The 26,122-nt window shown below is 41.1% G+C and overlaps 1 protein-coding gene across 2 annotated transcripts; it reads right to left on the bottom strand.

The window, feature by feature from the left end:
• Nucleotides 1-876: 876 nt before the first annotated feature.
• Nucleotides 877-25,858, bottom strand: LOC137196201 (NLR family CARD domain-containing protein 3-like). Of its 2 annotated transcripts, XM_067609060.1 has the most exons (15): nucleotides 25,741-25,858; nucleotides 23,386-23,433; nucleotides 23,011-23,112; nucleotides 22,770-22,913; nucleotides 22,570-22,686; nucleotides 20,481-20,609; nucleotides 17,874-17,952; nucleotides 17,484-17,712; nucleotides 15,510-17,313; nucleotides 15,214-15,387; nucleotides 14,085-14,258; nucleotides 12,944-13,117; nucleotides 11,803-11,976; nucleotides 2,321-2,367; nucleotides 877-2,188 (listed from the first exon to the last, which is right to left on the bottom strand). In XM_067609060.1, the coding sequence occupies exons 3-15, from the start codon at nucleotides 23,097-23,099 to the stop codon at nucleotides 1,611-1,613; spliced, it is 3,912 nt and encodes a 1,303-aa protein (XP_067465161.1). In that variant the 5' UTR covers nucleotides 23,100-23,112; nucleotides 23,386-23,433; nucleotides 25,741-25,858; the 3' UTR covers nucleotides 877-1,610. The 2 variants fall into 2 exon arrangements, with proteins under 2 accessions (XP_067465161.1, XP_067465160.1); XM_067609059.1 differs by lacking the exons at nucleotides 12,944-13,117; nucleotides 14,085-14,258.
• Between the last annotated feature and the right edge of the window lie 264 nt (nucleotides 25,859-26,122).

Raw genomic sequence — 26,122 nt, 5'->3', positions numbered from 1 at the left:
CTTTTACTAAAGTAAAGGATGCGTTTTATTTCTTCCACCTCTGAACATATAAACTGTGTGAAACTCAAGTGTTGGAGGAACAGAAACATGAGCGTCTGCTGCCACCTGCTGTTCACTCACAGCATCACATCCTGTCAGAGGAGGAGCTGTTTGCTTCACTCACACTTTAAAACATGAAAACAGGAACATTTAGGCTTTAAAAAGAAATGAAGATGTTTGAAATAATCACATCCAGTGGATCAATAAACTCCACCAGTGTTCAAATACATACTTATTAAACATATTTATATGAAGTCTTTTCATTCACCATCAGAAATCAAACTGTCTCTTTACAGCGTGTCACCATTAAAACCGTTAAAACCAGTTTCTTCTTCCACTCTCACATCAGCAGTTTGACTGAACCACATCATCTATCTTATGTGATGCACATTTACAAAGTTTACACAGTATATCAGATATGTTGTAAAGTTCCTTTCATGTATTTTTAGACTTTGATTATGTATCTCACAGTGTGTCTGTACAACATGAATCCAATCGATCAATCTGATCAATAAACACCATCAGAACTCATCATTTTTGAGTCGCTCTGACCAAAAAAAGCCAAAAAAGTTTGACAGCGGATGTAAAAACTCAAAACGGACTTTAACTGACGTCAGTTGTGTCGTCACAGACTGTCTGAACTTTAAAGATCCTCCGCACATGTTTTAAGAATATAAAAATACTCTGCTTGGAATAATAATGTGTGTCTGATGTTGAACAACAGCTGTCAGACTGAATGTGAGCTAAACACATTAAACTGACACTTGAAACAGTCCTGAAACTGTCAAATACAGCCAATCTACTATATGAAATTAGATATGAAGCTACTGATCAAGCTACTGATCATCATGAACTTTATTCTCTACACAGGAACTAAATAAACACTCCAGAGAAAAACTAAATACTTCCTGTATGTCAGAAACACACAACAGCTCCTGGACTTCTCATCTCTAATGCTGTGTTCACATCATATGAGATGGATGGTAGAGGCGGGAAAGATTCCCATGTTTACAACTCGCCAGCGTTCATGTCACACAACAAATCAAGACGGCTGCATGATTACAAAGTTGGTGGAATGAGGCTCAAAAATACTGTTATTGACAATAATCCAGCATATCCAGTAAATATCAGAGCTTTCAGCTTTTCCACTTCATAATTACCACTTGAATGTTGACCTGAATTCTATTTACAAGTCAGAATCTCATAATTAGCATCATTCCAATATGATATGAACGCAGCATAAAAGCAGCCACACTCCAGCTGCTGAGCCTCAGCCTTCACCATTAGAGGTGTTCATTTAACCAGCCAATAGGAGGCCTGTTGTTCTGACCATCATTTGTCATGTGATCTCTAAATAAGTAAAGGAATCAGGTAACACAGTTACTATGAAACTACTATCATTTGATTCATTTTACAAACAAACTGTCAATCATGTGGAAACCATGTTTACATTTACAAGCAGTGAGAGATCATGTTGGTACTAAATACCATCAGCTGTGTGTGATCCTGTACAGACTGAACTATCTGGTCAGCAGTGAGAAAGTTTCTCTAACAGGAGGAGACTCTTCCTCCTACAGACCACACAGTGACACTGAGGAATCAGACCAGTTAGACCAGTAGAACCCAAACCCAGCACACAGAGGCTGAGTGAATGTGGTGTTGAAGGTGTGGAGGTGGATCAGTGTGTCAGAGGAGACTCTGTAGAAGGACAGAGTGCCAGCAGGACAGTCCACATACACTGCTACTCTGTTAGAGACGGAGGAGGAGGAGGAGGAGGAGGAGGAGGAGGGGTAGGAGGAGGAGGAGATGGATGTTTGTCTCTTATTGTGACAGACAGAGTAACGACCACCAGCAGAGCAGATCAGACTCCAGGACTGATCATTCCCTCCAAACAAACAGTCATAACTGTTTCCTTTCCTGTTGATTCCTCTGTAACTCACTGATATAAAAACGTCTCCTCTCCACTCGACCTCCCAGTAACAGCGACCAGTCAGATCATTTCTACACAGCAGCTGAGGACAGTAATCAAATCTGTCTGGATGATCAGGATATGACTGATCCTCCTCCACATGTGTCACCTTCCTGTTGTTGTCAGACAGTTTGAGTTCTCTGTTTACTGTGTTTGGATCCAGTGTGAGTTGACAGAAATCTGATGGAGAGAACGAGACACAATACAGCTGCAGTTATTGATCGATCATCTGTTTGATGATGACATCATCTTCATCCTCAGTAGGATGTGAATGAGCTTTGTTTTGATGAATGAAATGAAAAACAAACTTACACTTCCTCAGACCTGGTGTCAACCATCGGACTCCAGCAGGCTGCAGCCTGAAAGGAGGAGGGTGGTCAGAGCAGCACGTTCTCTTTCAGCATGCAAACATGGACATGACATCACTCTAGAAAAAGCAGCTCTGATCCTCATCACACTGAGCTGCTTTGCTGTTGCTAGGCAACACAACCGTCCATCACATCACGTCGCACCACGACTATCGACAGCAGCTACATTCAGCCAATCAGAAACAGGCGTCTCAAAGTCAAATCATGTCAACAATGAGACTTTTTCTTGTCAGACTCAGCAGTTTGTATTGTGAACAGATGACAGGACTGTTTAAACTGATTCACACTAACATGAAAATGATAAACCGCCTGTTTCTGTTTGTCTTTCCTCAACAATCTTTGGACGACTGACAAGTTATTTCCTCTCACACAGGTGGAACATTCCTGCATGATGGTTACAGCTGACAATCAGCTGCAGTCTCAAGAGTTTGAGCTGATTTACTGTCCACCTGTCTGTCCTCACCTGAGAGTGTCCACCTGTCTGTCCTCACCTGAGTGTCCACCTGTCTGTCCTCACCTGAGAATGTCCACCTGTCTGTCCTCACCTGAGAATGTCCACCTGTCTGTACCTGAGAGTGTCCACCTGTCTGTCCTCACCTGAGAGTCCACCTGTCTGTCCTCACCTGAGAGTGTCCACCTGTCTGTCCTCACCTGAGAGTGTCCACCTGTCTGTCTGTACCTGAGAGCGTCCACCTGTCTGTCCTCACCTGAGAATGTCCACCTGTCTGTACCTGAGAGTGTCCACCTGTCTGTCCTCACCTGAGAATGTCCACCTGTCTGTACCTGAGAGTGTCCACCTGTCTGTCCTCACCTGAGAGTCCACCTGTCTGTCCTCACCTGAGAATGTCCACCTGTCTGTCCTCACCTGAGAGTGTCCACCTGTCTGTCCTCACCTGAGAGTGTCCACCTGTCTGTCTACCTGAGAGCGTCCACATGTCTGTCCTCACCTAAGTGTCCACATGTCTGTCCTTACCTGAGAGTGTCCACCTGTCTGTCCTCACCTAAGAGCGTCCTCCTGTCTGTCCACACCTGAGAGTGTCCACCTGTCTGTCCTTACCTGAGAGTGTCCACCTGTCTGTCCTCACCTGAGAGTGTCCACCTGTCTGTCCTTACCTGTGAGTGTCCACCTGTCTGTCTGTGCCTGAGAGTGTCCACCTGTCTGTCCTCACCTGAGTGTCCACCTGTCTGTACCTGAGAGTGTCCACCTGTCTGTCCTCACCTGAGTGTCCACCTGTCTGTACCTGAGAGCGTCCACCTGTCTGTCTGTGCCTGAGAGTGTCCACCTGTCTGTCTGTATCTGAGAGTGTCCACTTGTCTGTTCTCGCCTGAGAGTGTCCACCTGTCTGTCTGTATCTGAGAGTGTCCACCTGTCTGTCCTCAGCTGAGAGTGTCCACCTGTCTGTCTGTACCTGAGAGTGTCCACCTGTTTGTCCTCACCTGAGAGTGTCCACCTGTCTGTCCTCACCTGAGAGAGTCCACCTGTCTGTCCTCAACTGAGAGTGTCCACCTGTCTGTCCTCAGCTGAGAGTGTCCACCTGTCTGTCCTCACCTGAGTGTCTACCTGTCTGTCCTCACCAGAGAATGTCCACCTGTCTGTCTGTACCTGAGTGTGTCCACCTGTCTGTCCTCACCTGAGAGAGTCCACCTGTCTGTCCTCACCTAAGAGCGTCCACCTGTCTGTCTGTATCTGAGAGTGTCCACCTGTCTGTCCTCACCTAAGAGCGTCCACCTGTCTGTCTGTACCTGAGTGTGTCCACCTGTCTGTCTGTACCTGAGAGTGTCCACCTGTCTGTCTGTACCTGAGTGTGTCCACCTGTCTGTCCTCACCCGAGAGTGTCCACCTGTCTGTCTGTACCTGAGAGTGTCCACCTGTCTGTCCTCACCTGAGAGTGTCCACCTGTCTGTCTCAGTCTCACAGTAATCAATGAAATATTCACTAAATTTAATCTCTTCGTGTTCATTGACACCATTTTTCCTTTTTTTTGGTGACAGTCAGCAGGATTTTCAAACTAATGTATTTCAGGTGGAAGCAGGTTTCGTTCCTGCAGCAGGTTTTTTTCTGTCAGTTGGGACTCGGGAGCTCAGAGGCTGGATTGTTTTTTCTCATTTGTTCTTCATTTTTAAACTATAACCGCTACATCACTCAACATTTAATCAAGAGATTTGATCCTTGTTTTCATGTTTTTATTCTAATATTAGCAGTCTGGTGGGACCGGAGAGGACGCGCTGCGTATGAGTATTTTCCTCACTGTTGATTTTAATATCTTTAACATTTCTCAACATAAAACATGAAGGCGTCCTTGATAACTCAACAATATGAAAGGTTGTGACCAAGTTTTCTTGTCAGTTTTGGACGATAGCGGAAGCGGCTACATTAGCCTACCCATGATCCTCAGCCACCGTTACTATGGTGAAGACGCTAAAGCTGTGACATAAACTATATTCAGTATAACATTATACAGCAGGGCCGGACTGGGAAAATCATTCAGGCTGGGAAATATAGCTCCAGTCAGACCAGTTTATCAGCGGGGGGTCTGGGGGTCCCCACTAGGAAAACTTTACTTACAAAGACTTGATTTCCTGCATTCTGCTGAATTTTAGTGCATGTGAATAACAAACTAATGAGCCAACAGCTGCTTAGTACAATGTAGTGTCATGAAGCTGAAATAAAACCAAAGGTACATATCATTAAGGAGGGAGACGACACTACTACTACTGTGGCACCAACGCTGCTCTCTACACCTTCAAAAAGAAACAAGCAAGAGCACAACACCCTCCTCAGTTTACTGATATACACTAACAGTTACCCATCAAAGGTTCAAATAGTCCTTTAACCAACACAAACATTAAATAACACACATCTTTAAGTTCCAACAAATGACAGCAGCCTGAATAGTGACAGAAGACGTTGTGTTGTCTCAGTCATTTTAAATTATCAGCTCAAAGTATGAACTCACTCACTGAAACTTTCACCAAAACACATGAATTTTATAATAATATTGACCACATTAACTAGACTACATATGCTAATTAGCTTTAGCATTGACGAGACGATGATGACGCATCAGTAACATTAGCTACGTTAGCTAGCTAGCACGTTTATTTACCTTTCTTTCTCTCTCTCTGCTCCACCCTTCCTCTTTATCCACCGTCCATCTTGCTGCTAAATCATTTCGCCTCTAAATGCACTTAATGCCAAAAGAAACGTGTAACTGCCAACTACTCTCTCTGTTTCTCTGTTTCTCTGAGGCTAGCTGGCTGTGCTAGCTGGCTGTGCTAGCTGGCTGTGCTAGCTGGCTGTGCTAGCTGGCTGTGCTAGCTGGCTGTGCTTCCTAACATGCTGCGGCTAACGCTCCGCTAGCCTCTCAGCTAACATTAGCCTCGGCTCTCCATGTGGATCCAACCGGAGCACCGAGCCCTGGTTTGTAATTCAGGTTAAAGCGGGAAGAAGCAGCGGGTCTGTCGGGCAGCTGAGTGAAGTGCAGCCTGCGGAGGAAACACCGGGACCGTCAGGGTGAAACAGTCCGCGGAGGAGCTGCTATGTTCGGCTGCACAGATAGGAAACCCCTCGGCTGACAGGAGGTATCACTCTGTTTGGAAAAAAAATCTTCTTTCTGGTTTATAAACCAGCGTATTAGGTGCATTACCGCCACCTTCTGCTCCGGGGTGTGGACCAGAGATTAAATCCTACACATTAATCCTGTCTGTCTAATAAACTCAAAGAAAACTACTGCTGCACCCACTTGGCAGGTTCATTAAAGTTTTAACACTGAGCTCCTGAAGTCCAGTCTTCCTGAGTTCTTCCTTCATATATTGTCTTTATTGATCATATTTAGTACAATCTATGCTTGCATGCATAATAGTCTCCTCAGCCAGCTGGAAAAAAAATGTGCATATATCTTATATATGACGTACTTGATATATTCTCAATACCAAATACACCAAGTTGGGACTTGTGTACTTGCTAGTTCAGACTTGGCAAGTTGGACTCAGTAGTACAAACTTGTGAGGACGAGAACTGCTCCAGTGTTTAATCATTTGATTATAGATCTATAGCAGCGTCTGTCTGTCACAGAATGAGACACAAACAGACAATTTAAACCTGTTAATTACTGAAAGAACAGAACCCACATAAAGGAACAATAGAAACAGCTGCAGCCTGCAGAATATGTTTAAATAAAATGTTGCTTATTTAGTTTGTGAAAGTCTGACGTGCTTTTCAGGCTCAGGATGGTTTTATAGGAGACGCAGCTGTGTGACGTCATGTTTTCCTGAAGGAGCTGAGACGCTCTGAAACACAGAAGAAGAAAGGAGAAGCCTTTTGCCTCATGAAGAGAAGTAGTAGAAAGTTTTAATGATTGATTCATGATTCAGTCATCTTTATTTTATAAATAAATAGGCTATGATCAGCTGCTGTTGTGCTTTCATTCCTTCTCCACAGGTAGTTTCCTGATCTGCTGTATTACAACAACAGCCGACTGTTTACTGTCCCGTCAGATCAGCTGACCAATCAATACACACTTTGGATCAAAGGGGTGTTGCCGTCCGTTAAAACACTTCCACTAGGATACACCTGTGTTTCCTGGCTCTAAGCTCCTCCAGGAGCCTCCTCTCTCCTCGCTCCTCGTCTCCTCCAGGTGCATTTAAGGGATCGGAAGATCCTCCATGATGGCGTAGAGAGATCGATTTCCGGGTCACGGAGGAGAGAGGACGCCGGGAAGCATAGAGTTAGCTTAATGAAAAGCACCCACATACATCTCAAGTCTCTTATTAGAAAGATTTGTCTTTTCCTGATGTTATTTCCTCCATTAAACTGTTCTTGCTGACAGACAGACTCTCCCTGACTTTAATTTGATCCATAATAACAGTTCAACACATTATTTTTTACATCATTTATCCTCATTTACATTCAGTCACATGTGAGGCTGAAAATTCCTGAGGATCGGGTTTGATATGAGTTACATCATTTCCATTTTCCCTGAAACATTTAGCCAAATACATATTTTCCAGTGTTCAAAAGACACTCTGATCATATTCTGGGTTATTAAATAATGAATTCACTATCAGAATATCAAACAATACAGATGCAAATAATCAATAAATAATATAAAAGCATTCTGTGAGTAGAAATGGTTCCTGTGCCTCTGAGCAGGACACAGTATAAATGCAGAATGCAGGTTGTTATTTATGTTTGTTAAACAGGTAACAGCTGCAGAGAGGAAACAGCTGCTGCAGTGATAACTGTGAACATTTATTAGTATTAATCAGAAGTTTCTACAGCTGTTAAAACTGACTGACAGCTGATCAGCTGTGATCAGCTGCCGCCGTCATCAGAAACGGACGTCGCTTCATGTGACACTTCAGAGGAAAGGACGTCTCATGTCTCTAAAAACAAATGTTCTCGTTTCCTCTCTCCTCGCTTTGTTTCCTTGGTTGCATCTCAAGTCTCTTAAATTGCATCCACGTTTCCCTCACTTGCTTCTTTTCCTTGCATCTTAGTCCCTGTTTACACCTGGTATTAACATCCGTCTCAGGTGATCCGATCACAAGTGGACAGCTCCAAGTACGTCTGTTTACACCTGGTATTAACATGCGTCTCAGGTGATCCGATCACAAGTGGACAGCTCCAAGTACGTCTGTTTACACCTGGTATTAACATGCGTCTTGAGTGACCACTTGTTATTCGGATCTCACTTCCTCGCTCTATATGCAAATTAACACAGACATCATTTCTGTTTGCAGAGACTAAATTTGTTCCTCTTTAACTGGCGGGAGGATGTTGTGGAAATGTTTTATCGTTGCTCAAGAACCACACAGAGACATAAAGAAAGCATTAAACATTGTTACTTGTTGACGCAGTTGTAGACGCTGTACAATCCATCACACCATCAGTAACAATTATACAAATGTCCAAATACAAACAAAAATACAATCATCTTGTATTTTTGGAGAGAAAGCATGTTGTTCAGCCGGCCCTTTCTCTAAAGATTGTTAACCCAAACCAGACAGCTTTATACCTCTCCAGAATGAAAGCTAAAACAGTCTGGTCCCTAATAGACACTTCTACAAACTGTTACACCTTCTGACAAACAAGTATGGTCATACGATCTAACAGAGACCTCATGGTCAATCAATAACTTCAAACATGGACATCCTTCAACTTTAGCTTGTCTAGATACCTCATGATCCACACAGTCTCTAAAACAGCAGGCTTAAGACAAAGATATCTCTAGCTAACCCCAGAGGTCAGCAAGCAGCCCTCAGATAGAAACAAGTTCAAGAGTTCAACTAGACTAGGAGCAGGATTTCTTCACCAGCATGTATACCAAAATGACAATGACATTACATCACATTCAGTTGACAACAACCACTGACCCCTTAGTTTAACAACATTTGCAACATATAAACAAAAGATTTATAAAATGATAACCTACTATTCAGTTTTCTTTCACAAGGACCGGGGGTCTGTGTATCCTCCGTCCAAAGCTGTGTTCAACTTGTTTGATAACAGGTTAAACAAATATACAATGCATTGTGCCCCCTCATGAAAATCAAATGCCCGTCCTATTGATTTACTCTAGCGCCGCGTCTGAACATATATAATATATATATAGTTATATCAGTGGCGGCTGGTGACTCAAAATATTGGGGAGGACAGGAGAAAAACCAACATGGAATCTCACAACAAACCACATCAAACTATATCATTGTTCCCCAGCTGATGAAATCAGAGGGGTGGGGGACAGTTTTATATGCCAATAAAACAATTTGCTTTCAAAAACAAAAAGCCCTGAGTGGTGAAAAGGCTGCTTCTTTAAAGACATTTAGCATATACATATTGTTTCTAAACAAAGAAGAGTTCATTTTAGCCGTGCAGTGGTTCACAATGTGTCATTTTACCAACAAAGTTAAATTCAAATCTATAGTATTGTTCTATTGTGACAACAGATTTATGTTCTCATCAGAAACAGACAACATATCACATGATTTACATGTGTTTCCTGTGTATTTTCTTAGTATACAGAAATATATAAAGTACCACAGAGCTTATAATGTGATACAGGAACAGATCAGTGCTGAATACTAGAAAGACTGAACACTAAAAACACTCACAGATCTAAAAGTGTAGGTTCCCATCAGAAAGTATTAATGCATGTATCAAATACATGACTTACACACTCTGATCTATATGCATCACATATAAAATATAGTCCACAAAGCTGACATGTTAACACTTGTTATTCTAGTTACTTTAAGCTTATTACTCAATATATGACTCAGCTTAAAAAACAACTGAAGAAACTGTCACAACAAGCAGCCAGACTTCCTGCACACTCATTCACTAATCGCACAACATCAACAGGTGACTGAACAACCACTCAATTAAAAACTGGATCAATTCCACATGAATGAGTGAGTCCAGACAGCTCACTGTAACTTCAACAAGCAAACTACCTACAGCACATTATATGATCTCTGCTGCATTCTGGTTAAGGAGATAAATTAACACAACAGCCACACAGAGACATTTAACCATCAGAGATGAAATTAGCAACCAAAGAGACAGAGAGAGAGAAGCTGTATCTGACTCACGTTATCTGATGTCTTCTTCTTTCTATCATGGAGATGAAGTATTCATGTCATAACATCCATTTGTGGCTGTTGGTCATCTTGTTTGACCAACAGCCACAAATGGATTTGTCAAACCATTTGTCAGAACTTTGTGGCTGCTGGTTAACCAGTCTGATATCATTAGCAACAATGACAAACAAGCTAACTCTCCTGGTTGTTTCATTTAAATGATGTTGTTAACTTTCTATTGTTGTCGGGAGGAGTTCACTTCAGAGCAGCCGCACGTCACCGTAGTCCCGCTGAGGGTAATTTGGTTGTTGAAAGGGCCTAAATGAGATGTAATGTTTTACTGATGTGTTCAAAAATATAGTTTGTAATTTGCAAGTTATAATTAATTTTCTAATATGCTACTCTATCAATTTATCTATATCTTACTGCTCTTCTTCTCTTATCAGTTCGTCACACTCATGTACGTTACAGTTGTAGAGAACTGAAGATGAAATCTGGAAACTATCATTGGACCAAAGTGATGTCAATATTGTTCTGGTTGTTGATTGGTTAGGGAGGACGTCCTCCCTTGGAACGTCATTTTACATGTCTTGGCCAATCATAGATTAGCATGAAAAAAAAATGAAGTACTTTAAATTGATGTAAGAGATCCACCCTGAGGAGGACAGCAGGAGCCCGTCCTCCTCTGCCCCCCACTCCCCCCCCACTGCTCCCCACCACCATCTCACACACACTGCTCTTTCTCCTCCTGCTCTGCAGGTGTCACTGTTGAAGCATTTTAATCAGAATTTCAATCATGGATTTCTTCCAACGAAGAGATATTTCATAAATGATAATGACATTTGGTAATGGTTTATTTCAACCAAGTATTCTTTTTATATTTTGATCTCCCTATTGCCTCTCAAAAATAGAAGATGAGCAACCTCCTCTGCCTCTATGGACCAGCCTCCTCTGATTATATATATATATATATATATATATATATATATATATATATATATATATACATATGTGTGTGTGTGTATGTCTAAGTGTATGAATTCTTTGATCAAGAATATATATGTATATGTATATACTCATTGTCACAAAATTCGCACCTTCCTATAGATAGCCCGTTGGCTCACAAATTATAATAATAATTTAATCAAATTCAAATATATTATTTACATTTCAATGTAAAGTACAGTATGTTGTTCTTGATTGTAACCACCAATCTTCAGTACTGTATAATGTTATACTGAATATAATTTATGTCACGGCTTTAGCTGGCATCGTCACCATAGTAACGGTCGCTGAGGATCATGGGTAGGCTAACGTAACTGCTTCCACTATCGTCCAAAACTGACAAGAAAACTTGATTTCTCACAATCAAAGCTGAAATAATTAAAACGGATGGTCATAACCTTTCATATTGTTAAGTTATCAAGGACACCTTCTTGTCTAGTGTTGAGAAATGCTAAAGATATTAAAATCGACAGTGAGGAAAATACCCCGGTACCACCAGACTGGTAATATTAGAGTAAAAAAATAAAAACAAGGATAAAATCTTTTGATTAAATGTTGAGTGATGTAGCGGTTATAATTTAAAAATGAATAACAAATGAGAAAAAACAATCCAGCCTCTGAGCTCCCGAGTCCCAACTGACAGAAAAAAACCTGCTGCAGGAACGAAACCTGCTTCCACCTGAAATACATTAGTTTGAAAATCCTGCTGACTGTCACGAAATAAATGGAAAAATCGTGTTAATGTACACGAATAGATAGATTAAATTACATGACTATTTCATGAATTGCTGTGAGACTGAGTTGGTCCATACCTGAGAGAGTCCACCTGTCTATCCATACCTGAGAGTGTCCAGTCTCCAGTGTGGATCCTCCAGTCCAGCCGACAGCAGCTTCTCTCCCGAGTCTCCTGGATGATTGTAGCTGAGATCAAGCTCTCTCAAATGGGAGGGGTTGGAGCTCAGAGCTGAGGTCAGAGAAGCACAGCCTTCTTCTGTGATCAGACATCCTGACAGGCTGCAGACACACAAAACAACATATATGTCACATGATCTGAGATCACTGCAGGACTGGAAGGTAGTGTCTTTATTACTTTCATCACTAGTATGTTTCTGTAATCTTTAAATTTAAACTTAATACTTCCAGTCACTACTTCTAAATTCAAATGGCCAACCACAGTAAGGTTTGTATTGTGAGGCAGTTCCAGCTTTCTGTAACCTTAGTCAACATGATGTTAGCGTCTGCTAACTCTTCACTGCTAAAAATAGGTCTAAATAAAGAATAGTGAAAGAAGAAGCAGCCACAATGAGCTGCTAAGATGAAGAGCTGCAGGTGACAGATATGACTACAGTTTGTAAGAGGATCAAACCTCCAACATGTCACAGAGGTAAATGACTCCATATCAGATGCTCGCAGTTGAATACAGATCAGGAATCCCAACTAATGTGGCATATAAGGACTGAAGGTTGTGGCACAGTAAGAAAACATTTCTGACTCCTTCACTCATACTCACTGACTACACTTCATACAGTTTCAGGAATCATCCAGAGTTTAAAGGTTGTATGAAACAAAAGAAGAATCAAATGGTAGTTAACCACATAACAGCTGGGGTGCACTGTCATATCACCATTGTGCCTAAAAATCACTATCATCCCAGCACAGATACTGCACTGAAATTAAAGGAAACTATAACTGTTACCAAAACACGGATCACTGAACAACTGTCTGCATGTGTGTTACTTTGGGCCAATTACACAGTTCTTCATTCAGTTTTTGTATCTAAAACTCCTCTCTCGTATTTCAGATTCAAACAGCAGAGACAGAACAAAACAAATGGAAATATATTAGTAGAAAGTTATTCACAGGATCTAAACACACAACTGGTCTGAAAATAATTTGAGTAGAGAAATTGTCCAGGTGTTTATCAAGTCATATAAATCACAGTTTAAATAGTGATGAGTTGTGCAGGTTGATGAATTCTGACCTGAGAGTTTCCAGTGCACAGTGTGGACTCTCCAGTCCAGCAGACAGCAGCTTCACTCCTGAACTTTGCAAGTTGTTGTTAGTCAAGTCCAGCCCTCTCAGATGGGAGGGGTTGGACCTCAGAGCTGAGGCCAGAGAAGCACAGCCTTCCTCTGTGATCAGACATCCTGACAGCCTGCAGACACACAAAACAACATACATGTCACATGATCTAAGATCATTGCAGGACTGGAAGGTAGTGTGTTTATTACTATCATCACCAATATGTTTCTGTAATCTTTAGAGTTAAACTTAATACTTCCAGTCACTACTTCTAAATTCAAATGGCCAACCACAGTAAGGTTTGTATTGTGAGGCAGTTCCAGCTTTCTGTAACCTTAGTCAACATGATGTTAGCGTCTGCTAACTCTTCACTGCTAAAAATAGGTCTAAATAAAGAATAGTGAAAGAAGAAGCAGCCACAATGAGCTGCTAAGATGAAGAGCTGCAGGTGACAGATATGACTACAGTTTGTAAGAAGATCAAACCTCCAACATGTCACAGAGGTAAATGACTCTGTATCAGATGCTCGCAGTTGAATAAAGATCAGGAATCCCAACTAATGTGGCATATAAGGACTGAAGGTTGTGGAACAGTAAGAAAACATTTCTGACTCCTTCACTCATACTCCCTGACTATACTTCACACAGTTTCAGGAATCATCCAGAGTTTAAAGGTTGTATGAAACAAAAGAAGAATTAAATGGTAGTTAACCACATGACAGCTGGGGTGCACTTTCATATCACCATTGTGCCTAAAAATCACTATCATCCCAGCACAGATACTGCTCTGAAATTAAAAGAAACTATAACTGTTACCAAAACACTGTTAACTGAATAACTGTCTGTATGTGTGTTACTTTGGGCCAATTACACAGTTCTTCATTCAGTTTTTGTATCTAAAACTCCTCTCTCGTATTTCAGGTTCAAACAGCGGAGACAGAACAAAACAAATGGAAATATATTAGTAGAAAGTTATTCACAGGATCTAAACACACAACTGGTCTGAAAATAATTTGAGTAGAGAAATTGTCCAGGTGTTTATCAAGTCATATAAATCACAGTTTAAATAGTGATGAGTTGTGCAGGTTGATGAATTCTGACCTGAGAGTTTCCAGTGCACAGTGTGGACTCTCCAGTCCAGCAGACAGCAGCTTCACTCCTGAACTTTGCAAGTTGTTGTTAGTCAAGTCCAGCCCTCTCAGATGGGAGGGGTTGGACCTCAGAGCTGAGGCCAGAGAAGCACAGCCTTCCTCTGTGATCAGACATCCTGACAGCCTGCAGACACACAAAACAACATACATGTCACATGATCTAAGATCATTGCAGGACTGGAAGGTAGTGTGTTTATTACTATTATCACCAATATGTTTCTGTAATCTTTAGAGTTAAACGTAATACTTCCAGTCACTACTTCTAAATTCAAATGGCCAACCACAGTAAGGTTTGTATTGTGAGGCAGTTCCAGCTTTCTGTAACCTTAGTCAACATGATGTTAGTGTCTGCTAACTCTTCACTGCTAAAAATAGGTCTAAATAAAGAATAGTGAAAGAAGAAGCAGCCACAATGAGCTGCTAAGATGAAGAGCTTCAGGTGACAGATATGACTACAGTTTGTAAGAAGATCAAACCTCCAACATGTCACAGAGGTAAATGACTCTGTATCAGATGCTCGCAGTTGAATAAAGATCAGGAATCCCAACTAATGTGGCATATAAGGACTGAAGGTTGTGGAACAGTAAGAAAACATTTCTGACTCCTTCACTCATACTCACTGACTATACTTCACACAGTTTCAGGAATCATCCAGAGTTTAAAGGTTGTATGAAACAAAAGAAGAATTAAATGGTAGTTAACCACATGACAGCTGGGGTGCACTTTCATATCACCATTGTGCCTAAAAATCACTATCATCCCAGCACAGATACTGCTCTGAAATTAAAAGAAACTATAACTGTTACCAAAACACTGTTAACTGAATTACTGTCTGTATGTGTGTTACTTTGGGCCAATTACACAGTTCTTCATTCAGTTTTTGAATCTAAAACTCCTCTCTGGTATTTCAGGAGACAGAAAAAAACAAATGAAAATATATAAATAGAAAGTTACTCACAGGGTCTAAATATACAACTGGTCTGGAAGTAATTTGGGTAGAGAAAATGTCCAGGTGTTTATCAAGTCATATAAATCACAGTTTAAATTGTGATCAGTTGTGCAGGTTGATGAATTCTGACCTGAGAGTTTCCAGTGCACAGTGTGGACTCTCCAGTCCAGCAGACAGCTGCTTCACTCCTGAACTCTGCAGGTTGTTGTTACTCATGTCTAGCTCTTTCAGACTGGAGGACTGGGAGCTGAGAACTGAGGACAGAGCTGCACAGCTTCTCTCTGAGAGGTTACAACCACTTAGTCTGGAGAACAAATGTGGAAACATACTTAAAAACGTATTTTTCTCCCATCTTGAATATATTTCTTTGAATATCTTTTCAATAAATCAATAAATCAATCAATAAATAACTCTCTGTGCACTTACAGAGCTTTGTTGGAGGCTTTGACCACTGGCAGCAGCCTCAGAAGAGCCTCCTCTGAAGCAGAGTATTTCTTTAGGTCAAACACGTCCAGATCTTTTTCTGATGACAGTAAGATGAAGACCAGAGCTGACCACTGAGCAGGAGACAGTTTATCTGTGGAGAGACTTCCTGATCTCAGGGACTGTTGGATCTCCTCCACTAAAGAATGATCATTCAGTTCATTCAGACAGTGGAACAGATTGATGCTTCTCTCTGCAGACAGATTCTCACTGATCTTTTCCTTGATGTACTCGACTGTTTCCTGACTGGTCAGTGAGCTACTTCCTGTCTGTGTAAGCAGACCTCGTAGGAGAGTCTGATTGGTCTGCAGTGAAAGACCCATGAGGAAGCGGAGGAACAAGTCCAAGTGTCCATTTGGACTCTTTAAGGCCTCATCCACAGCACTCTGGTAGAAATGTGGCTCTGCAGATTTTTCTTCTATTGTTTCAGACTTCTGGGATGTTGTTCTGTCTTCTGCCAGCAGATTGACTCCAGAGTTGATGAATGTCAGATGGACATGAAGAGCAGCCAGAAACTCCTGAATGCTCAGATGGACGAAGCAGAACACCTTGTCCTGGTACAGCCCTCTCTCCTCTTTAAAGACCTGTGTGAACACTCCTGAGTACACTGAAGCTGCTCTGATATCGATGCCACACTCTATCAGGTCTGATTCATAGAGGATCAGGTTGCCTTTCTGCAGCTGCTCAAACGCCAGTTTTCCCAGAGACTCAATCATCTTCCTGCTCTCTGGACTCCAGTGTGGATCTGTCTCAGCTCCTCCATCATACTTGACCTTCTTCAGTTTGGACTGAACCACCAGGAAGTGGATGTACATCTCAGTGAGGGTCTTGGGCAGCTCTCCTCCCTCTCTGCTTTTCAACACATCCTCCAGAACTGTAGCAGTGATCCAGCAGAAGACTGGCATGTGGCACATGATGTGGAGACTTCGTGATGTCTTGATGTGGGAGATGATGGTGCTGGCCTGCTTCTTATCTCTGAATCTCTTCCTGAAGTACTGCTCCTTCTGTGGGTCAGTGAACCCTCTGACCTCTGTCACCATGTCAACACACCAAGGAGGGATCTGATTGGCTGCTGCAGGTCGTGTGGTTATCCAGAGGCGAGCGGAGGGAAGCAGTTTCCCCCTGATGAGGTTTGTCAGCAGCACATCCACTGAGGTGGACTTTGTAACATCAGTCAGGATCTTATTGTTGTGGAAGTCCAGAGGAAGTCGACACTCATCCAGACCGTCAAAGATGAACACAACCTGGAACTCTTCAAACCTGCAGATTCCTGCTTCTTTGGTTTCAGTAAAGAAGTGATGAACAAGTTCCACCAAGCTGTACTTCTTCTCTTTCAGCACATTCAGCTCTCTGAAAGTGAATGGAAATGTGAACTGTATGTCCTTGTTGGCTTTGTCTTCAGCCCAGTCCAGAGTGAACTTCTGTGTTAAGACTGTTTTCCCAATGCCAGCCACTCCCTTTGTCATCACTGTTCTGATTGGTTCATCTCTTCCAGGTGAGGCTTTAAAGATGTCTTCTTGTCTGATGGTTGTTTCTGGTCTGTCTGGTTTCCTGGATGCTGTTTCAATCTGTCTGACCTCATGTTCATCATTGACCTCTGCAGTCCCTCCCTCTGTGATGTAGAGCTCTGTGTAGATCTGATTCAGAAGGGTTGAGTTTCCTGCTTTAGCAATCCCCTCAAACACACACTGGAACTTCTTCTTCAGGTTAGACTTGAGTTTACGTTGACACCTTCCAGCAGGAGTCCCTGAATGAACACATAGGAAACAGGATCAATGAATGAAGTATGAAGCAAATATTTAAACATTTAATTCCCTCAAAGAATGAGTGAATAAAACATATTTTCCTCCATCTATTGAGACATCAGTAAATGTCTCATTTATCCATCATGTTAAATCTTTGTAAAAATCCTCTTACTGCTCTGCAGACGGTCAGCCAGCTCCTCCTGCTTCATTCTCCTCAAGAAGTGCAGTGTGATCTTCAGAAATGCCTCTCTGCTGCTCCTCCTCTGCTCTTCCTCCTCACCGTCCAACATCTCCTCATCCTCCCTCTGACTCTCTAAGCATTCTTGGTAATCTGGACTCAGAACCTTCTGCATCTTCTTCAGCTCGTTCTTCACAAAGGTGACGATGTTCTCCTCCAGCAGCTGGAACAGAATACTATATGAATCACACAATCAAACTGAAATTATGAAGCAAACATCAGATCCATGTCGGACAGACTGACAATCCACTGGTCTACAAAGTGCAGCATGGAGATGCCTGTGAACAGAACAGATGTAAAAGTAATTGTTGTACATGTACAGACCATAAATATGGAGTCCAGGTGTGTTTGATGCTGCTGGGCAGACTGACCACTGGGAACCTCTGAGCTCTCCTGGTCCACTCTGTGGAGGAATCATGAAGAATGAGTTCACATTATGTCTGTCCACACAGAGACAAACACAAGCTAAAGGTCCATCAAGTGATATTTGGATGTGAACAGAGAATCAGATGACTCCCTGTAGTGGTAAAACTTTACTAGTCCTGCTGATCCCACTGAGAATCAACAGCTCAGTCTGTTTGTAGCTTTCTGCTCAGTGTTTTGCTTCATCAGTCAGGTTGGTTTAGTCCCAACAGCTCTGAACAACCCTCCATACAGCTCTCCCTCCCTCACTGTACACTGCTGAAGTGCCCTGGAGCAAGGCAGCTACAACCTCCAGCTGCTCCAATGGAGCTGCTCAGTGTCTGCCTGTATCAGACTGGTTGAACTGGGCAGCTCCCAGTATGAAAATGACATTTAGGTGAGAAAGTGAGAAAGTCGGCAGGTGTCATGTCTGAGGTTTTTGGACGTCTTGTGTTTGAGCAGGTTGAGGAGTATTTAGTCAGATACAATATGTTGTATGAGCTTCAGTCTGGCTTTACAGCAGCAGACTCTACTGACACCTGTCTTGTTATGTGACATAAACATTCCATAGTCTGCATGTCACCTTAGGTAATATGGTATAGCCCTTCTGGGGGGACCTTTTAGATACAAATAATGGGTCCATGGTCAAGCTTGGAGCTGTCCCAGATGTGGTATGTTATGATACATAATATGTTGTGAGGTAGCTGTTAATCACTTGATGGATGGCTCCCAACTGAATTAGTGCCCATGGAAAACCTATGTTATTCATGTAATAAGATACAGATGTGTAACCCTATATAAGCTATGCACCGACAGTGGTACGGTGCCCAGATCATCTTTGTACATGGAATGGACCCGATGGCCATCGTCTAATAAACGTCTTCAAAATAAGAACTTCGCCAGCTCTTCCTTTGAACGATATCATCACACATCCTTCCTTTCATGTCTTATTCATTTGTTTGATTTTATCAGACAAAACCTTGATGGAGGAAATTATGCTGACTTGCAGAAAGCTTTTGACACAGTGAATCATTCTGTACTGTTGTCAAAGTTACAGTGCATGGTGTTTGGACATACTGCCGTAAAATGGTTTGTTTCTTACATTACAGGAAGAACTCAAGTCTGTGATGTTGAAGTGGTTCTATCAGAACCTCAGGATATTACATGTGTGATGCTGCACGGTTCTATTTTAGGGCCTCTTTTATTTCTTATGTATATAAATGATACGACAGCTGCTGTGACATGCAAGCTGCTGCTGTATGCTGATGATTCTGCATTACTGCTATCTGGGAATGATGTCAGTGAAATTCACAACTCTTAGTAATGAATCAGAAAGTGTGAGAGAGTGGCTCATAGAAAACAAGCTTTCAATACATTTGGGTAAAACCCAGTCAATCCTGTTTGGAACAAAGACGTCAAGAACAAATACACTGAAAATCTTTTGTAATGAAACTGAAATTTTGTCTCATATTTAGGAATAAAATTGGACCAGTCACTGTCCTGTGAATCTGTTGTTGATAAAATATTATCTAAGAGTGGCAGCAAACTTCAGTTCCTGTTTCACAGACTAAGACTCTTTTTGACTTTTCTGTTGAGAAACTTCTCATGTCCTCATTGGTACAGCGTCAGTTTGATTCTGCCTGTTCTGATTGGTTCAGTGGTTTGACATCTAAATTTAGGAACAAACTGCAGGTGATGCAAAATAATATTATTCAGTATTTATTAAATGTATCCTGTTTAACTCATGTTGGTGATGAATTCAGAAGTGTAGGACTGCTGCCAGTACAGCTCAGAGTAGAACAACAGAAGCTGCATCATATGTTCAACATTATCAATGGGTTTGCTCCTCAATACTTCACAGATAACAATGGAACATACTCAGCATGGCTATAACACCAGGGCCAGTGTGTGTTCATATAAAGTCCCTCCGATGAATAATGTAGCCAGAAGTTCCTTTTTTTAAGCTGCTGCCGTGTTGTGGAACAGCCTCCTGTGACACATCCAGCTGTTAAAAATGAGAGGAGCTTATAGAAGTCAGGTCAGGACTTATTTATGGAACATGGTCACGGTTTATAATGAAATCTGCAATTCCATTTTTACTTCAGCCATCAAATTGTCTTTGTTGTACGCTGTGTTTTGATGTGGGCGTTTATTATTTTATTTAATTTGTGGTGATTCAGTTTTATGTTGTATGTCTTGTGTTTTGTCTTTTAACGTCTTGGGTCCATGTTGGAAATAAGTGTTTTCACTTTAACATGTTTTTTATGTCTGTAATGTATAAATAAATCATTTCATGTCACTTTTCATATGAACAAGCGAGTGCAACACCATGAGTGTCTTCCAGGAGAGACTGTCTGAACATGTGATCTGTTATCTCCATATTTAAATGATTATCACGTCTCCTCCCTCTCTATGACAGCCGGCTTTTCACTGACATGGTCGGACAACACGTCGTACAAACCAGTTCTTTTCTAGCATAACCCGACGAAATGTAACGTCTGTTCAGTCTTTGCAGCTTTACATTCTGACCTTCCATCAGCAGGTTGTCCAGGCTTAAAATGTACAGGATTCCCCATGGACCAGTCACTCTTCATGGACACACAGCTGGGTCCAGGTCCAGGTCCAGGTCCAGCAGAGTCTAGTCTGTGCTGCTGGATCCTGAAACAGCTCTAAAATATATAAATTATAATAGTAATGATACTACCACTACTACTACTACTACTACTACTACTACTACTACTAATAATAATAATAATAATAATAATAATAATAAAATTCACAAAGTGAATGGAGTGTCTGGACTGTTAACTGAGCAACCCTGGGAGCTATACTGTCAGAAGAAATGATGAGAACCTCTGTCTTGTCAGTATTAAGCTGTGAGAAGCTGTTTGACATCCAGTCCTTTATGGCAGTCAGACAGTTGTGCAGCACAGACAGTTTGTTGGGGATATTGGGCTTAAAAGAGACATAGAGCTGAATATCTTCAGCGTAACAGTGATCATGGAATGGAAATATCACTAAATTTGCTGGTAACTTGACCTCGGGGGAGCATATATAAAGCAAAGAGAATAGAACCCAAAATGGAACCATGAGGCACACCACAGGAAAGAGCAACAGTTTGGGACATCTAAGGACCAAGAGACACATAAAATCTCCTATCTGAGAGGTAGGAGGAGAACCAGTCCAGGTCACTCCCTGAGACAACCACACCCTCTCTAAGCCTTTCTATCATTATTCTGTGATCCACAGTGTCAAAAGCTGTGCTATGATGCAGCAGCACTAAAATGGAGCACTCACCCACATCAGAAGACATCATTATGTCCTTGGAGACTCTGAGAAGAGCAGTTTTGGTGGAATGCTTCTGACGGAAACCTGATTGGAATTTATCAAAAATGTTGTGTGCAGTCAAACAGCAGTGAGCTGTTTGGCGACAACCTTCTCTAAAATTTTAGAAATAAAAGGCAGCTTGGATATAGGCCTGTAGTTATGGAGACTGTATGGGTCAAGGTTCGTTTTTTCAGGAGGGGCTGAACAACTGCATGTTTGAAGTAAGCTGGGACACAACCAGATTGCAGGGAGCTGTTTATAATAGAAACCAAGTATAGACCAATACACTCACGTGCATTTTTGAGCAGGGAAGTGGGTAAAATGTCAATGGGAGATGAGGAGGATCTCATACTACCCACCAGAACAGTGAGGTTTTGCCTTGAAATTGGAGAAAAACAGTCCAAAATTGATGGTCAAAAAACACAAGTGGAGAGGGGAATAAATGAGGGGATGATGCTTGCTCTGACATCTCTAATCTTACCAACAAAGAAGGAAAGAAAATTGCTGCAATTCTTATTTGACCAAACAGGTACATCCGGAGGTGCCGGAGTGATGATGTGTGTTTACTGGTGGAGATGAGTTTGGAGCAATAAGAAGCCCTCGCATCTTTAATCAAGTTGTTTAGCTCGGTTAACAGGTCTTGAAAGTGAAGACGGTGAACATTGAGCTTAGTGGATTTCCACAGTTGCTCTGCCCTACGACCTCTATGCTGGAAACAACGAATGGTGTTATTTAACCAGCGAGATGAATTTATGGAGGGAATATATCGCAATTTACAAGGAACCACTTTGTCCAAGATGGTGGAGCAATGAATGTTAAAAGACTGGACTAGACAATCTTTGGTTAAAAGCTGCAGAAAACTTTTCAGCTGTGAGATGATTTAAGATACAAAAGCATTTTAAACTTTCACTAGGCAGAGAATCTAGATTAAAAGACAGGTTAAACAAAACACAACTATGGTCAATAACAGGCAGCACCTCAGAACAAATAGAGTAAATAGATGAACCATGTGTAAAAACAAGGTCCAGAGTATCCCCACTAATGTGTGTGGGCTCAGACACATGTTGAATGAAATTACAAGACTCAGCGACGTTAAGAAAATCAGCAGCAAAGCTGCAAGTGACATCATCCACATAATAATTAAAATCAACGACCATAATAACTTTTTCCAACCTCATGATGGAGGATAAAAAAATCACTGATATCAGATAAAAAAGAACTGTTAAAAAAATAAAATTTAAAATGTGCATGTTGGACAGAAATGAAGTCTGTTCAGTCTTTACATTCTGACCTTCCATCAGCAGGTTGTCCAGATTTAAAATGTACAGGTGTCCCCATGGACCGGTCACTCTTCACGGACACACAGCTGGGTCCGGGTCTAGGAGAGTCTGGTCTCTCCTGCTGGATCCTGAAATAACAACAGCTCTGATAAATGTGCATGTTGGATAGAAATGAAAAGTCTGTTCAGTCTTTGTAGCTTTACATTCTGACCTTCCATCAGCAGGTTGTCCAGATTTAAAATGTACAGGTGTCCCCATGGACCGGTCACTCTTCACGGACACACAGCTGGGTCCGGGTCCAAGTCCAGGTCCAGGTCCAGGTCCAGCAGAGTCTGGTCTGTGCTGCTTCTTTGTTCTTCAACACAACACACACAGAGCTCTGAGTGTGAATAATGATGGTGGAGTGATGTGAGTGGAGAACAGTGATGGACAGTTAGAGATCCTCATCTCACCTCTGAGCTTTGGTCTGGCTGTCATGTTCCCCACACAGAGAGCTTTTAGAGGGAGGGACTCCCTCCTCTCTGTCCTCACACTGATCCATAGCAGAGAAACACCTTCACACAAACACAACAACAAGCTCATTCATTACAACAAGCTGCACATCACACCAGCACTGCAGTTACAACAGCGTCATTCTTGATTCAACCACCAGATGGCATCAAAGTAAGACATTATTCTTCATTTCCACTGAGGTTTAATGTTTAATGTTTTACTTTCAGAAGGTTCCAGTTCTCTGTTGGCTTTTCATTTACCACTATAGAGCACATTTAATGGAGATGAGCTGCTGGTGGAGTCAGCTGTGTGGCAGAAGAAATAAAAATACTCACCAGGTGAATTCAGATCCACATCCAGTCACAGAGTCTTTGTAGCTTCACCTGCAGAGGAAACACAGAGAGAGAAACTGCTGCTGATTCTCCTTCATCAGTCCTTCATCATCAGTCTGAGGACTCTGGTTTTCTATGGAGTCATTTGTACTTCTTGCTGTTTTAATTAGAGATTGTACTGAATGACACTTTATTGATTAATAACAGTTAAGCAGCATATCACACTCAGAGGCCTGACATGTATTTCAACTGATGATTTAGTGAATATACATAAAGATACTGATGCAACAATTTTCACAAATATCAGTGGAGACAAAACTTGTGAAGTTTGTCAGACACTAAACGTGTTCTCTCTCTTTTATCCCCGAGGAGATTAGAAGGAGCCACAAGATCACATGAATGTTTGTATTTCAGAGCCTCAATGCATCATATTTTTATTTACATTTATCTTTATTTATGGTTCTGTTATAGTTGCTACAGCTGTGTTATATTCTATTTGATCTTGTGGGAATGTTGTCTGTCAATCAGTGTTAGATTATAAGGATCAAAGTACAGACGTTTCCATGATTTATGGTTGAATTAATGGAGCATCATCATCATCATCATCATCATGTACAGTAAAGATTAAAACAGGCAGAATAAGAGAGAACAATCTGTCTGACTCAACACTAAATGCAGTTCTGTACAGCAGAACAAAGATCTTCCTGTGATGAGGCATCACATTGTAGTTTAAACTCCGTCATTATTCCACAAACAGAGTTTACTGTGTTTTGATGACAGTGATTCACTTTGTAGTTTATATAATGTGACATTGATTTTATATTGATATAGTATAAAGATACTGAATGAAGGTTTGGCAGCAACATAAACTTTAGTTTCTATTGCTGCAGCTCTTAGCTTGGTTAAAATACTGAATATCATCAATGAAAAGATGTTTTCAACAGTTTGTCTGTGATATAGTTTAAAAAGATTCCAGAGAATATTATTTAATGACTTTTATTAGCTGTTAATCACTAACCATACCACCTGTGACACAAAGTCTCCCTCACTACCAGCATGATACTGGTTATTAAAACATGCACCTGTTTTAATTTTTAAGACTGTTTGAAACCGTTTGAGTTCATTTGATGTCAAACTGTCAGAACATAATCACATGACTGTGTTTAAGTGCAGTTAGTGACGTGTTGAAAGCTGATAAAATATGTATCTGTCAGGTTGGTGAGCTGTTGTTGACTTGCTAGCTAGTGACAGTGTTCCTAATATAACTGCAACACATTTTACTGTTTGATGAACAATAAATTCACTGCAGAACATCTATTAAAACATGGTTTACTTTTACTGCTCAACATTAAACACAACTAAACAGCATATTATTAATAATCTATTTCATTCATTTATGAAAAGCAGCAGCATCATACATTGAGCCTTTAACACTCAGTGTCAGCTGTGTATTTATTTGAGTCTCATTTATTTTTATTGATGCACATATTACATGTTATATGCAGGTAATTTTTCAGAGTAACAACAGACAGTGAAAGGTTGACTGTTGGAATTAGTGTTAAAATAGTGCAGACGTGGAACAATGTATGGCACAGAGGTAACATTCATTAAGACCTGCATTATTGTCTCTGATGCTGTGAAATACACGCAGGGCAACAGGGCAGTGCGTAATGTTTGTGCAGCGACTGAGTGAAGCTTCATTACTCCTGGGACACACACTGCTGCTGCTGCTCTATCTTTCTACATAGAGTTGGCTTTGAAAATTGCCATTAATAATAGCATTTTCATATCATTTAAGTATAAATTTCATTTATATTTAGTTTAGTCAGAAAAAGATTAAGAAGCATGCGCTCAATCTTTAAAACTAAATAAATAAATAATATGTGAGGTGAAAGTGGCTTTCTTTCTGACGGGGATGGTGGTGTCAGTCACATACACTCCTCACAAAGGACGGGGTTTTATTGATTATATTAATCATTCTGCCAGTTAAACCCTGCTGTCACCGCTCCAAGAGAATAAAATCCCTCCAGACGCGGAAAAAACAGGCGCGACCCCGAGACGCGCTGTTTCTTCTGCTTGTAAATAACAAATAAAGTTATGTACAAATGTTGTAAGTTATTGATCTGTGAACACTAACTCAGTACTGTCAGCTGTTATTTTAGGTTCACTTTGAACAGTGAACCTAAAATGGAGGAAAACTTCCAGCATGTTGATTTGTGTTGACTGTTAGTAGAGTTCTGAACTACAGATTTCTGCTGTTTCTACTGGAACTAAACTAACAAGATGAACAAAGAGTCATTCAAGAGTCAAACAGTGAAAACTGTCACAATATAAACACAATAAAGTCACAATAAATACCTTTAGATGGAGAAAAGAAGCTGCGACACGACGAGAACAGAAAGAGGAAGTAAACTCCCAAAGGAAAAACAGCAGGAAATACCAGAGAGATGAGAGAGAGGGTTAGGTTACACAAACTGTTACACCTTCTGACAAACAAGTTTAGTGTCACAGGCTGCATGGGAGACCAGACGAGTTTTACCAGTTAGGCCGAGTACAGAGCTGCTTGAAAGTTTGTGAACGCTTTAGAATTTTCTGTATTTCTGCATGAATATGACCTAAAACATGATCAGATATTTACACAAGTCCTAAAACTAGATAAAGTGAACCCAATTAAACAAATAGGACAAAAAAAACATTTTTTTCATCTTTTTCATTAATTTATTGAGGAAAATTATCCAAT

The sequence above is a fragment of the Thunnus thynnus genome, chromosome 13 (assembly GCF_963924715.1).
Source record: "Thunnus thynnus chromosome 13, fThuThy2.1, whole genome shotgun sequence".
Classification (NCBI taxonomy): Eukaryota; Metazoa; Chordata; class Actinopteri; order Scombriformes; family Scombridae; genus Thunnus; species Thunnus thynnus.
This window is presented reverse-complemented; position numbering and strand designations above follow the sequence as displayed.

What these genes read in the sequence shown, in the direction of transcription:
- LOC137196201 (XM_067609060.1), bottom strand. Translation starts at nt 23,099, where the DNA reads ATGGATCAGTGTGAGGACAGAGAGGAGGGAGTCCCTCCCTCTAAAAGC. An exon ending in GGACAACCTGCTGATGGAAG is followed by an intron (nt 20,610 to 22,569) that starts GTCAGAATGTAA and finishes GAGCTGTTTCAG; the next exon opens with GATCCAGCAGCACAGACTAG. An exon ending in GGACAACCTGCTGATGGAAG is followed by an intron (nt 17,953 to 20,480) that starts GTCAGAATGTAA and finishes ATTCCTCCACAG; the next exon opens with AGTGGACCAGGAGAGCTCAG.